Source organism: Tetrao urogallus (assembly GCF_951394365.1).
Source record: "Tetrao urogallus genome assembly, chromosome: 5".
Taxonomy (NCBI): Eukaryota; Metazoa; Chordata; class Aves; order Galliformes; family Phasianidae; genus Tetrao; species Tetrao urogallus.
The window spans coordinates 34917428-34932045 of NC_136818.1; the positions used below are offsets into that span (position 1 = coordinate 34917428).

Here is a 14618-nt window from a genome sequence, read left to right on the forward strand (position 1 = left end):
AGAAACAATCATGGCTATTTCAAATCTTAAACTGGAAACAGCATAGAAAAACAGCATGCATTTTTAGTATTTAAGGTCACAACAGTCATGTCCAAAGATCAAAGTTAATGAACCAGGTCTATAGACAGTTTAACTACTGTTTGAATTCTTAGCTACAATTTATTCACACTGAACAAAACCAAAAAATGTACTTAGCCCCAAAAAAAAATAAGATCAAAAATCAAAATCTAAGTTCATGGTTTCATTTGAATCTTAACATCTTGCTATAATTTACCTTTTAATCTGGAATCCCCTCCAAAGGCACCACATCCCCAGTTTCCTGTGGCTATTGCAGAGAGATTTTGCGGTGGAACATTGGGTCTAGAGAAGCCACAGTAGGCCTGCAGGCAGACAAGAGTCAGAAGATGAAGCTGACAGGCACATTGGTGCATTATTTTCAAACAACTGAATGATAACAATCAGTACCATCTTCCAGCAATAAAAAAGAAATCAAATAAGCTCAATATACCATTAATCTACCTTTAAGTTGAAAGTAAACTACAGTAGCAATTAAATAATAAATTCTTTATTTAGGCATTCTTTTAAGGCAAGAATAATTTTGCCTTGTTTGGATCCAAGTTAAAAATTAAATGCAGGTGCAGATTTCCATGGATTTGAAAACTATAGTAAGTTAACAGAACAGCTGGAGCAGGGAATATAACTTTAAACAGTAGGTTTTGTCACATCTTTTTGGTACACCTAAGAGACATGTCAGTTCTGTACTGCTCCACACGCTGTAAATTTTTGGGATGCATTTCTTGGTAAGCGTGAACCTGTCACTTTTACCACTATTATTACTAGTCAATGGTTATCAATACTGGCTCCACGACATTTATGACTGCAAGCCCAACTGTACATCAGTTGTTCTTTAGCATTTGGAAAGTGGAACTTCCAACTGGAAAAATTATTGAGAGGGACACTTAGTTCGGATGTCAGGGGGAAGTTCTTTAGACAGAGAGTGGTGAGGTGCTGGAACAGCTGCCCAGAGAGGCTGTGGATGCCCTGTCCATCCCTGGAGGTGTTCAAGGCCAGGTTGGATGGGCCCCTGGGCAGCCTGGTCTGGTATTAAATGGGGAGGTTGGTGGCCCTGCCTCTGGCAGGGGATTGGAGATTCGTGATCCTTGAGGTCCCTTCCAACCCTGGCCATTCTGTGATTCTGCAGACAGACTTTGTGAGGCAATAATCTGAAGGGACAAGCAAAGATAGAGCTATGACATCTCCTACAAAAGTATCTGCAAATCTTAATGTTGGAATGAGGTAGAATTTTTTCTCCTTTATTCTGACTACCTAAATTCAGACAATATTAATCTTGCATTCAGTTAAACCAGAAACAAATGTCAGCCTCAGACACCTTTCATGGAACCAGAGAGAACATCTGGTTCTTTAAAACAAGTAGATGTTAGAGAAATCACATAGGCTTCTAAGAAAAGGCAAGCTGTAAGAAGAATCACTCGCTTCAAGTTGTTTCAATCATTTCTTAATGGTCCAAAATAACAGATGGGCAAAAGAGCCTCTGGAAACAAACAGAGGCTGAGCAATGCCTACTAATAAATCCATATTTAACAGCTTGCGTGCATATACTTACCTTGTCCTAATTTATTTAAAGAAAAAAATGTAGACTGCAGCCTATTCTACCACCTTTTTTTTCCCCCACACATGAAAAGTTGTAAGGTTAACATTAATTTTAGAACAAACTGAAAGAACCAAACATACTGAATACAGTTGAACACATCTGATTTGTAAAAACATCAGTCACTTAAAAACTTAGTTCTCGTTACTACTATAAGAACTTCATTTACTCACAGTTCAAATTTCCTTTAAATACTCCCAGTCTTCAAACACCACCAGTCAGACTGACACAGTATATCAAAGCCTCACGTACCTACTGTAATTTATGTTAAAAATCCAAATCCAATCAATAACTCTGAAAACGGTAGGCAGATCATAAATTCACTAGCGTAAATCATTTGCATTTTGTACCAAGATATGGTTTGAAAATTTATTTACTGTCTCTTTCAGGGCTAATTTCATTTCCAACCAAAAAGCAACAAGCTGATGAATGTTGCTTCAATCACGAAGCCGAAGTTTTAAGACTAAATTAAAATTAGTCCTTCAGGACTGCACATCATTTCTGGGAGGAAAAATAAACTGATAAGAATAAGGTACATTCCTTTTCCTTTTCTAGCTAAGAGTTAGGAACACACTGCCCTACATTTGAATTTATTTTAAATGCATATAGAATTTCATGGTCTCCTGCACTACAGAAAGCAGGGGACCTCCTAATAGTTGTAGCATGACCTTACACCTAAACCCCTATCTAAAGCAGAGGCCTGCTGCATCTGTTATCATATAAGCATGCTACTATCCTGTCTTTTTAACCTAAATGTAAGTATGATAAATAATGTAAGTGCATAAACATTTTTGTACTCAACTGCACAGTGAAAAGAGTGCTGCACTGCTATAACAGGCCACAGACCTCTCTCTGTCTATGTCTTATGCTAATGTCCGAGGCCTTCAATGTGGACCATTAATCTTATCAACTTACATTATGAGAATTTGCCTTTTGAACTGGAGATTGATACCAAGTATCTCTTGTTATGACAAAATATATAGAATGAGATAAAAATATATAAGAATGGGATACAAGCAAAGACTTTGAAAACATCAGTGCAGGCCAGAAGCTAGTGCCCCAGATTCACAAACAGTTCACCGATGGCAATAATCCATCAATGCAGAAGCATCACCTCCAAAGATGGGAAAGGACTGCTTTGTTTTCAAGAGAAGCAGCAAAAAAGCAATCAGCTGAACAAACAAAAGCTCCACAGACAGTCCAGAGCAGAGACCGACAGCTAGGAACAACCTAGAAACTCAGATATAACAATATCCCAAATCAGGGAGAAGAGTAGAGAGAAAAGATGCTCACTGCAGCTCCAGCTTCCTTCGTCAAAGATTTCATGAGCTTGACAATCTTGACAACTAAAACCACCAAGATCAAAAGCTATTGGAACTAACTATACAGTTTTGTACACACACAGCTAATGGAGGATAAAGTTAAGGACTGACTGCTTTAAATATACAGTAATCATAGATAATGTACAAGAACTATCAGTAGGAAATGTGCTGTTTCTGGATGTCAGTCTAAGAGCTTTGTTTAAAGGACTGGAACCAGCCTGATTTATCAATCTTCTACATGTTCCTATCACTACAAGCTGTTTGGTATGTCTATACCCATTCAGTTGCAACAGCCCTTACAGACATTGTGTGAATAGATAGGAAATTTATGGACAGTCAGATCTCAGCTCAAGGTTACATCAATATATGAAAAGATAAATATGTAAATATTTCAAAAGTTTATCCAGAAGATAGGAGAAAAGCAAGTGGTACCATATTTATGAACTGTCACTGTGTTAATACACGAGGTACCTCCTACTCCACTTGAATGAAAGGCTGAATGGGATTCAGCAGAGCCAATCATGGGGAGAGAACATAAAAACATCATTTAGAAATAGGATAGAGAAGAGTCAGCAAAACGTGTACCCAAACTTCATTTATATTTTTGAAGATTGAGTAAACTGCCCATTTGAACTATGTATCAAAGGATAAACCACTCTGTTTGACAAGCTTCTACTTCAACGAAGTACACTGTTAGATGAAGATGAACGGTTTTCTTAACTGAAGACACACACAAATACAAAAATATTTTAAAAAGTACTGCAAGCATTAATGAAACAGCCTGCTGCTGCTGATGAAACAGCAGGCTGCAGGCTGCTTTAAAAAGTGACTGACTTGCCTTGTTGAGCTCTCTTCTGATTTTCTCCGGACCAAACTGATCAAGGAAACGTCTGAAGTGAAATGCATCTATGGCAACAATTTCAGTGTAGCGCCGCTGCCACTCATCCCTAAATTTGGAGTGAGAAGACAAGATGTGACAGTAAAATTAGTTCTTAAATACTGGCCATATAATCATGATCTGAGATGAGCAGTTCCCTGCAGAGATTTTCCATAGAAGACACTAGAAAGGTGAGCTTGTAACAACAACGGAGTGCTGACAAAAGCATCAGAGAAGAGAGAAGATTCCCTTATAAATCCACAAATCCTCCGGCCTAGAGTCTGAACGAGAAAGTAGAAATGTGAAACACATCTCATTAAATGGCACTGTTTATTCAGTGCAGAGGAACACTGCAAGGTCAAAAAAGCACTCTGGCTCTTTATCTTCCTCCAGAATTTACAGAATCACCAAATTGTTTGGGTTGGAAGGAACCTTTAAATATCATTTAATTCCAACTTCTCCTGCCTCAGTCCTGGGCAGGGACACCCCCCACTACATCAGGTTGTGCAAAGCCACGTCCAATACAAGATGGATTATTGTGCGTACTCACTGCATAAGCACTGCTGGGGAAATAAATGTAAGTGCTTAGAGACTTCTTCTCAGATTCATGATATTAAATCTTATTTTGACACACTAATATCACCTGGAACACATGGTATCACTGTCAAAATTCCTGGGAAGTATATAGTTCTTATAATGCATAGTTCAGTTATCTTCAGAAAACTCTGGGTTCGATAAAGATAATTAAAACCTGTTGATCTAAGAATTGACACGTTGGCAGGTATCATCATGAGCATCAGGAGATAACTTTCTTAGCTTGTTGGCTCTTCTGAAGAAAGTAGGATCAAGCTATAAAATTCTATAGTAAGCCAAATACACAAAGCATCAAATCTTTAAGACATTTGTTTATTCCTTCACTTGAAACACTTATGTGGAACTTCACCTTGGGGTCTTATCTTCATGGCTTCTTGCCCACCGGTAAGTTTCTGCATAACCTGTATACTCACTGTACTGCTCAGTACCTGAAAGACAAATGATTTCCCATATTACATGAGAATACGTAAATATTTTTCTCTTGTAAAATCTTTCATAGGAATCAATGCTTCTCTGAATGGATACACAGCTCTCCAAAGCACCGGTTGAAGCTAGAGGTTCATATCTACACATAACAGTACAAGATCATCTTGAAACCAGTAAGAACTTTTTTTGATGCAATGTGATGTTCTGTGGCAGATGTTACATACATAGATCTCCTAGGTATGCCATCCAGTGCACATACAACCATGAGACACTTTTCGACTTGCCATTGCCAGATTAAGTAGCTGCAGTTTAAACTGAGGGAAAAGATGGAACAGATGTACAGGAAGTGGAAGCAGGGTTGTGTAGCCTGGGAACAACATAGGGACATTGTCCACATGTGGAGGGCTGAGATCAGGAAAGTCAAGGCGCAGACAGAGCTGAACTTGACAAGGGACGTGAAAAATAACAAGAAGGGGTTCTAAAGGTACACAGGCAGGAGAAGACAGACCAAGGAGAGCGTTCCCCCTCTGATAAATGAGGATGGAGAACTGCTACTGCCTGTAAACATGATGATAAAACAGTCACTGCACTACTAAAACACGGCAATGCTACCTCATCACAAAGTAGCAAAAAGCTGGGCTGACAGATTAGGAAACAGGAGAGGAAAAATGTACAGATTTAAAAGCATTTGTACCAAGCTGTACGTTTCCACAAAATGACTTCATTTCTCTAAAGTAAAATTAAAATCTGTAAACCCACAGAGAAGCTCCATGAGAACAAAGCACATTTCCAGTGCATCAGTCTTACTCTGACTGCTGCCCATCAAGCTTGAGAATGATCCTACATAGGGATATTGTGTTCAAGGAACATTTAACATGTTGTACTGAGGGGTATGGCTTAGTGGGAAATACTGGTGATAGGTGGATGGTTGAACTGAATGATCTTAGAGGTCTTTTCCAACCTTGGTGATTCTTGGTAAAACTGCTAAGCTTCCAAGGATTGCTGCCCAATAACATCTCTTTTCCTCCTGTTACTTTGTTTTGCTTTTGCTCAGCACGAATCCTGCTCTGCAGTTCCTGACACAAATTCTCAGATATTACTGCAATTCACAGCACTGAAAGTACTGGAAGGCCACTGAGCCCAGCTGTGGTGATCAGTACCAAAGAGGACAATTCTGTAAAAGCCTAGGAACCTACAAAGCTACATCTACTACACACCAAACTGCTCTGCCAAAAAGCCCAGCAGGTTATCTTGACAAGCATCAAAGGCTGTAAGAAAGTAGCTTGTTAAGACCTAGTAATTTTAGCTATTTCTGCTCTATTATGCAAAATACCTTTCCAGCCTTTACTGAGACCAAGGAGAGCATTCTAGAAGTGTCTTGACTCTTGCCCTCTGTTAAAAAGCCAGCTTTCATCCTGTCTAACCAAACTTCAGGTCCTTGCTTCAAAATCCTGGGGATGGAAAAATGCACAAGAAAACCCTGAAGTAATGCCATAGCAAAATCAGGTTTTCCTATGCAGGGCTTGCAACCTCTGAACAATTTTGAGATGAATTTCTAATAGATTGATGAGAATACCTCATTTGGAAAATTCCATCTCATACGGGCACAGTTTGGGCACAAGTCACCAATAGCATAAGAAAAAGATGACTTCAAAGCAATGCCTTAATCACAAACTGTGCCAGCAATTACACCTATAAATATAACAGAAAAATGGTTTATAAAGACCTGTGAGCATTTAAAGTAACCGACAGCACAAAAAATATGATTAATCAGACAAGAGTGATGCCTAGTGCATAGATTGGTGATATTCTAAGAAGATAAATGTTTGAATTTAACCTCAAAGGTTTCAATCCCTAAATAGAAAAAAAATATATAATAACAGCTTTGAAAAAATCAGAAACATAAGACTACTCAACTTTTAACATCACCTGCCAAGGGAATCTGAATGCTTGCTTCCTGTAGTCTCAAGCGTATGAAACACAAACTGTTCAAAACGTTTAAAATGCTGCTTATACTTCGAAACATTTCCCCTATTTACACAAATCCATTGTAACAGATTTATCAGTGCTTCTTGAACTCCTCTGCCTTATTATCCACTCATTATTTATTTAGATTTTATAGATGATTAACCACACCAAGAACAAACTCCACCCAAGGCTATTTTGAAAAGCCGCTAATCAAAGCGATTGGGATGGTAGGAGATTGCTCACTAGAAATTCACTTTCTGTTGCAAAACTGAAGTCAAAATAATTGTGATGGCAGAATACGCCTGTATCTATTCATCCACTTCTTTACACACATTTATAGGCAGCTTAAATATTCAGAAATCAGCCTTCTAATTGAATTGTAGGCTGTATCTATCGTCAGTTAAGACTTTTCCTGACCTAGCCAAAATTGAGATTTACTGATATGCTTGAGCAAAGCGTCTGAGCAAATAGTAAGAAAAGACAAACAAGGGGAGTGCTTGACCTTTCTGGCAGCCTTCAGCTTCAACTCGGAAAAGGAAGCATTTGTGGTCTAACATATGGAAAGAAAAGATGGGACGATGAAGATATTGACAAGGACTGATCAAATGAGTCAAAGGATGAAGCTTGCTTTTTTCAAAGGTTCGTTGCTTTCATTAATTTTTATGAAAGTGCAGCGTATGATAACAAAAGCATCGAGAAACAAACAAACAACTAAATGCATATATAGAAAAATCAATAAAAGAGAAACTCAAATCACACAAACACTAAATTCATGTCCCAGGAACCTAAGGCTAATTAAAATCAGCAGGTCTTCATAAGCAAAGCACTGGAAATATGCCAGATAAAAACAGTTATTCAATGGGCAGCACTTTTGCCTGTGAACCACTGGGATAAAAGCTGCTGCTGCAGGGAGACTGGATGCAATACAGGATAAATTGGATGTGCTAATGTTTGATGAATCTCTTTCCTCAAAGCCAAAAAAAAACCAAAAAGCAAGCTACTACATAAACAGAAGCTTACCCAATCTCAGAAGGAAGCATATGCAAGTGTAATTAAAAAAATGCATTCTTAGTGAAACTTGCAGACACAGTATGAGAACAGTGACATCTCTAGTGCCAGTGTGCTTATGGGACCGTGTTCATGAAATCCACCCTTCTCAGACTCCCGTGGTTTTGCTTTTCCATTGCATATGATCTACGTGGTATTATAAAGCTCCCAAGGATGGAGGAGGAAAAAATGCCACGCTGTCCCTCAGGTATTTTGTCTGAGCACTGAAGTATCAGCACCTTTAGCTATGCAAAAAAAAAGGAGTACATGTAAAAAGCAAGGGTTCAATTTTGTAGACACTGATATGAATGTCTATTTACTGCTACGGGTGAGGGGAAGATCCTGCTCCTTCAGTCAGTTCTTCTGGCCCTTATACTGTGCCGGCATTAGTCATCTGGCTCTTCAGACAGTGGCACAATCAGCCAGCTAATCAAGCTGAAAAACATTTTTTTTCCTATGAGTAAATTTTCAGCTGAACTAACTACCTGATCTAGTTTATTGCATGGATAACGTGCTTAGAAGTCTCTGAAAATGGCCATTGTTCAATCTGTAGACTTAAAGCAAACACAGAACACAGCTTCACCCACACTTAACACTGTCTGGATATATGCCAACTGAAAGGAAAATAAAAATAAGAAAACAAAACAGAACAACTGAATGAAAAACAGCCACACTTTTTCACAGCTCTATCAGAAATGTACTTGTAAGAATCTTTGGCATCACTGCTGACATTTCAGTCTGTGTAGAAGAACTCTGTGCACGACCAGTTCCATATTCATTACAGCATTGATCTTAACCAGATACCACACAATCACAATGAATTTAATTTCTCTCCCATTTCTCGGACTCTTCTGCAAACTTAGGCTACAGAGTTATACCCATTAAGCCACTGAGACAAGATGCATTACAAAGATCATAATTCATCAGGAGGATTGTGACACGCAGTAGAGACGTGGCTATGAACTAAGATGGAAGAAATGCAGGAAGATGATAGAAGATCCATTTCCATTAAAGAAAAATATTATCACATACACTAAATGCAAACACCATGAAGTGCAGTGGCTTAGGAGAACTAAGAGAATGTCTCTGCAGTCAAAGAACACCCCCATTGTTGTCTGCTGATACCAAGTCACTGTTGCTTTTTTTCCCCCCACAACGGAATGGAAGAAATTCTTTCAAAAATTCATTTAGTGTTTCTCCCAATCCATTATGACACATACTGATAGCTGCACTGTTTTTACCCTTCCCAGAAGAGCCTCGCCCAGAGGACAGCACTTCAATACGTTGATTTTGTTATATCATCATATCCAGAATTCACGACAGCAATCAGTGCTGGCCAAGAGTTTCCTGATTTTTGTTTTTCAGTGAATCACTAAATCAAGTTTACCAGAAAGATGTCAGAGAAAAGGCACTGATTAAGGCACAGTGGAAAAACAAAACAAACAAAACACTCTTAGAAAGATTACAAAGGTTAAGACTGAAAACCATGGAGGCTTTGTAGGCTGAAAAACAGAGTATACCTAATCTACTACTGTATTTGTCTAGAAGATCTCTCAATAAAAAATGGCTATAAAGAAAAAAAGTTTAATTTTTTTCCCCCCTCCTCCAGTGATGAAAGTGCATCACTATGTGTGGATCCAAGACATAGGCAGTATTTCCTGGACCTCTCCAATTTCTGCTAGAGCCATCAGCTATTTTGGCACTATTTTGATCCAAGGAATAATAAATCTCTCCAAATTTTAAGACAGATGTTAAAACCAAAGGAAAAATCTCTTCAGTGAAGCACTGGACAGAGGTATCTCCATACTCAACCTCTCAACAATATACTGCATACGCAGTTAGTTTTAACATTGTAAGTGACAAACACAACTTGCCATAAGTACCATGAATGTGCGTTTGTAACTTAAAAGATAAACATCCTCAAGAGACATTTCCTCGCTTTCTATCCTTTTTAAAGGATGCTGATTTTCTTCTCTTCCACTTCCTCCTGTTTGGTGACCAAAAGGCAGCACAAACTTTCCAAATTGCAACAAGGAACAAATCCATCCTGCTTTGACACAACAGAAATATTACCCACTAATAACTGGTAATTGTGACTTCTATTGCCCCAAACCATTTTTTAGCTAGGTCTAAAAACGCATTTCAGGATTCAGCATCCTATTACGCAAGGTTAAAAAAAGTTTTATGTAACACTTGTCTACTTGCCATCAATTGTTTTCATTTCCTTCACCAAATGTCTAATGGAACAGTGGCCCCACAGTCTTAAGAGGTGGGGCAAACAAGAAAACTCATTGAGAAATGAGTACTATCTTTTCCTGCAGAGTTTAAACATACAAAACTTCAAGTTGAAACACGTTTTCTACAAAGAAAACCAGAACATTTACTTTAAAGACTAACCTGTGATGATAAGACATTCGTTGTGATCCAATACTTCAGTGATGAGCCTTGATACAATCAGCTCTGGGTTGATTAAAAACCGAATTTCTTCTTGTACCAATCCTGCCCCGGTGACACCACCACCAACAAAACGGTTTGCAAAATCAACCTAACAGGAATATATCCAGGAGCATTATGAGACAAGCAAACAGTGTAAAATCCTTTCATTTAATAAGGTCAATAAAACCACGTACAAGCTTCAGCTCTATTGAAATCTGCTGCTATCACTTAAAAATAAGCAGCAGGACAGAGTCTGATTAGCAGCAGGCCTTCTTGATTTTTTCCCTTTCCTACTTTGTGAGAAGAAACAAGTGAGATACTATGCAGCAAAATAACATTATGCATCTCAAAGGCTCCGAATTCATTTTTTTGAAAGGGCATATATTTCAAAAATGAACAGCAGATCACAATATCCCTTTTGCATTTTAGGGACACTGAAGAATCATTAAGTTGTCCTTTAAGAAGCTTCCTGCCTTGGCTGTCCACACAAAGCACTTTTAGATCAGTACTGGTCCACATCAGTTGTTCTGTGCTTAGAAGCTCTTACAAATTCTCCTTGAAATGCACTTGAAAAAGGTACATCATTTTGACTACTAAGCTTTCTGCCTGAAACTGTGAAATTCTGGACTCTCATTTTGGCTGCAATAACATTTTTCATATTACGTTTTTATATAGACAATAGTTTAAAAAGCAATTGTTTTATTCAAAAAAAAGCAACTACTATTTATGCAAACTACTCGCCCATAGAAATTTATAATTAAAATAAGCTTACATCACATTTTTCTGGCTACAGATGTTCTATTTACTTATTTATTTATTTGGTAATTGAACGCCAGAAGACAGACTTCTTTCTTTAAGCTGATTTGACAACTGAAGTATGTTCCTCGCTATCAATATGGACAGGACATCCTCCTTACCAATCTATTTCAGCTGACTGTCTCCCAGTCTGAAACAGTGGTGCTGCAGCAGCAAGAATTCTCCTGAACTACTGACCTGGTCACCGTCTGGGGCACAACAATCATTTCAAAAGCAAAACAAAAACAAAATAAAACCCCTTGGCAGCTCATAAAAATTACAGCCTGAAACTTTTATCTTGTCAATCTTTGATTCTAGCTTGAACCAAAGGACCTGAAGCTTTCCAGGACTTGTGATTTTCTGTCAGCTACAGGTACATCTAACAAAACTCAATGAGCTAGGGAATACTGATGGCACTAAGACTGCCTGTGGAATTCATTTTGATGCTTCATTTACATGCATAACATCTTGTCATTTAAACCAAGTTTATATAACTTTAAGCTGGCAGACCACAAAAATGACATAAGCATGACACAAAGCCACATCTACTGTTATATAAACTTACCTGTAGCATGCCTTGTCCATTGCTTTCAATAGTGCCCTCATAGGTGACATGCAATCTAGACAGCTTTTTCTGAGATCTTTCATTGAGGAAAAAATATTGCACAGAAAAAAAATGATGACAGAATCTGCACAAAGACATTAAGACAAAACTCATCCAAAATCTACCTTCTTACACACCTTAGCATAACGTGGTTAAAAAATCTGAAGGATTAAGTAAAAATGTATTTGCCTTTCCAAAAATTCCCTTTTTGCACTCTCAAGCATCAAAAGATGTTACTGTTCTAAAAATTCATGTAGGACTTGTTGGCTTCACAGGCACACAGATAAATGCACGACGTTCAAATTATTTGTATGCTTTCATCCACTTCCTTCCGTACATCTCACTAAAACAAACACGTTTACTGTGATCACTTGCAGGTCTGAATCAATTCAACATTGATGAGATTCAGGTTATAGATAATTTAAGCTAATCTTCACATTTAACAGCATGTGTGACTTACCTTTCCCAGTCTGGAAATTCTTGGAGACACTGCCTTGTAAACGTCACCAATCCAGTAGGTTCTACAGGGAAACCAAGCCCAAGGAAAAAATATTAACTGCTAGAACTTTTGTCCCTACACTGATTACAACATAATTCCTGGCAGAAACAGGAGAGATTAACTTTGCTCAAAAGCAGCTTTGAATCTTCCCCTGGCAGCCTGTGCTTAGACTGAAACCACTATGAAGGCCAGAATCACTCTCATTTCTTTGCAGTTTCAGTATGCTTTCAAGGAAAAGCTGTGTGTTAAATGAAAATCACTTGAACTGTAAACACTACCAAAAAGACCTGATGGTCGACATGAAAGTAAAGCGTGCTGTCACTTATGGCAGAAATTGTCAGCCTCTGTAGGTGTCTGTTTTTAAACCCCAAAAGGCAACACAGAGTATTCAAGCTATGTGTGGACGAAGCAGCAGCTCATATTTCCAAACTACTACCTAAATAAAGACAGATTCCAAATCGAGCCATTACTGTCAGGATCCTAGTGAAATATTCACCCTACTTCAGATGCAAAAGACTTCTGCACTCACAAAAAAAAGAACAGCTATTTCTCACTGCAGAGAGAATGCACAATCATCATCTCTCCTTGCTTTACTCAAAATTTCTGTTGTGCTACAAAAAGAAAATGTCAGCCTCTTATTAGAGTCATCCTAAGAAAAACTTCGTTTGGTCTCATTTGTTTGATACAGTGAGTCTATTGGGTTGGCTTGCAGAAAACAATGGAAACAAATCTAAAGCACAAAGTCTTTCAAATGTGTTAAATATCGCTATGTTTTCTTTAAAATTGTAAGGTTTAAGGAGACATAGAAGGGAAAAAAAGTTGCTTTCTCTTCAAAAAACAAGATATGGATTTCAGAAATTGAATGTTTTTCTACAAGGGAATTCGTATCAGTGGCAACATTTTCATAAATTAGGTATTCACCTATCGACAGAATCTTCCACTTACGTGGCTTCCTCTGTGCTCTTTCACAAGGAATTCAGTTACCATTCACAATAAAAAAGAACTGTGAAATTTTTATGGAGCTATGTTACTTCAATCTTATTAATGTCTTCAAAGTAAAAAATCCCAGTAAATGGGGTCTTTTAGAAGTATGATACGAATTTTCAGTTCAAGAAATGAGCACGCAAAAATCTCACTGGACTGTTAGATGTTCAAACATTAAGAAGTAGTTTTCATTAAGCATGCTTCCAGTAGAGCTAGGGACAGCAGCACAAATTTGAAAATTTTTTTATTAAAGTATTACAGGCGAGCCCCCATACTACAGCTCTCCTCATCTGAGCACACAGATCACAATTCACTTTTTACCCCAGAGATTTATTTCTATTGAGACTGCTGAGGTTTGCTTGCTAAAACAGGAGGTAGCTGCATTTAATTAGACATGAAACAAAATAATAAACTGATAAACTGAATAATAAACTGATGGAACATATGAAATAAAGTTTTTTTAATGTGTAATAGCTTAAAATTGTGGATTTTTGTTCCTTTTAAGAACAAACTTTTCTGAGAATATGGTGTTAACAATGTAAAGAAAACGTCCTATAAATAACACTACAGTAAGATATTGCTGCAGATGTAATATACCTAGCTGCAGTCAAATCCCTTTCTCCTGAAAAAGGGAATTTATGAGCTCTGCTACAATGTTCTCAAAAAATAAATGTTTTTGGTTTTTTTTGAGCTTAGGTTTATGCTCTAATCAATGGTAACAGCAGAAAATCTGACTAGGCATGCTAGGGAAAATACCACACTCATTTCTAAAGGAGCTGAAGACATCTCACATCTTGCTATCATCTAATTTATTTTCAACTGGGAAAACTTTACAGCAGCTTTGCTTTGGAAGAACAGAAGCAAAAAACCTGAAATGCCAACAAAAGTAAGGAAAAATCGCTTTGAATTACAAATGCTGCAGTCAAAGCACCAAGCGTGCACACTACAGGAAACCTGAAGACTGTACCAAAATCCTTAAGGATGGTATGGAACTGGTGATTTTAATGACCACACGTGTTAAGTTCTTCCTACATTCTCACTCTGATAAGGTGCATCAAGTCAATGCATGTACATTTTCATTTCTTACATACAAACAGAAAATTTGTATAATGCATATAGAAACACACACACTTTATGTACAGCATATATATGTAAATAAGGAGGGGTGAAAATATAATCTGAACCTACATATGTATATGGATATTTTACACAAACACACCCATCTCTGAAAAAAGAAAAAAAGCAATGAAGAATAAGCTTCACACAAAAAACTGAATTACATGCGTTATCTACATCATCTACACATGACAAGTGACACTAAAGAGTATCAGCATACTCAGCATGCTGGATTTTGTTAGATACTTCCATCATAATGCTGCATAGCAATTCCTAAATGT

The 14618-nt window shown here is 37.7% G+C and overlaps 1 protein-coding gene across 2 annotated transcripts in view; it reads right to left on the minus strand.

Annotated features, from left to right (window-relative positions):
- PARG (poly(ADP-ribose) glycohydrolase) overlaps window positions 1-14618 on the minus strand; it is a gene marked incomplete at both ends in the record, with an annotated part of 56787 nt that overhangs the window by 5455 nt on the left and 36714 nt on the right. For both annotated transcript variants that reach the window (XM_079535509.1, XM_079535508.1), the window contains 6 exons: window positions 275-380; window positions 3830-3938; window positions 4812-4890; window positions 10301-10448; window positions 11700-11775; window positions 12199-12259. In XM_079535509.1, coding sequence (XP_079391635.1) covers window positions 275-380; window positions 3830-3938; window positions 4812-4890; window positions 10301-10448; window positions 11700-11775; window positions 12199-12259 — 579 coding nt within the window. The remainder of the gene's footprint in view (window positions 1-274; window positions 381-3829; window positions 3939-4811; window positions 4891-10300; window positions 10449-11699; window positions 11776-12198; window positions 12260-14618) is intronic.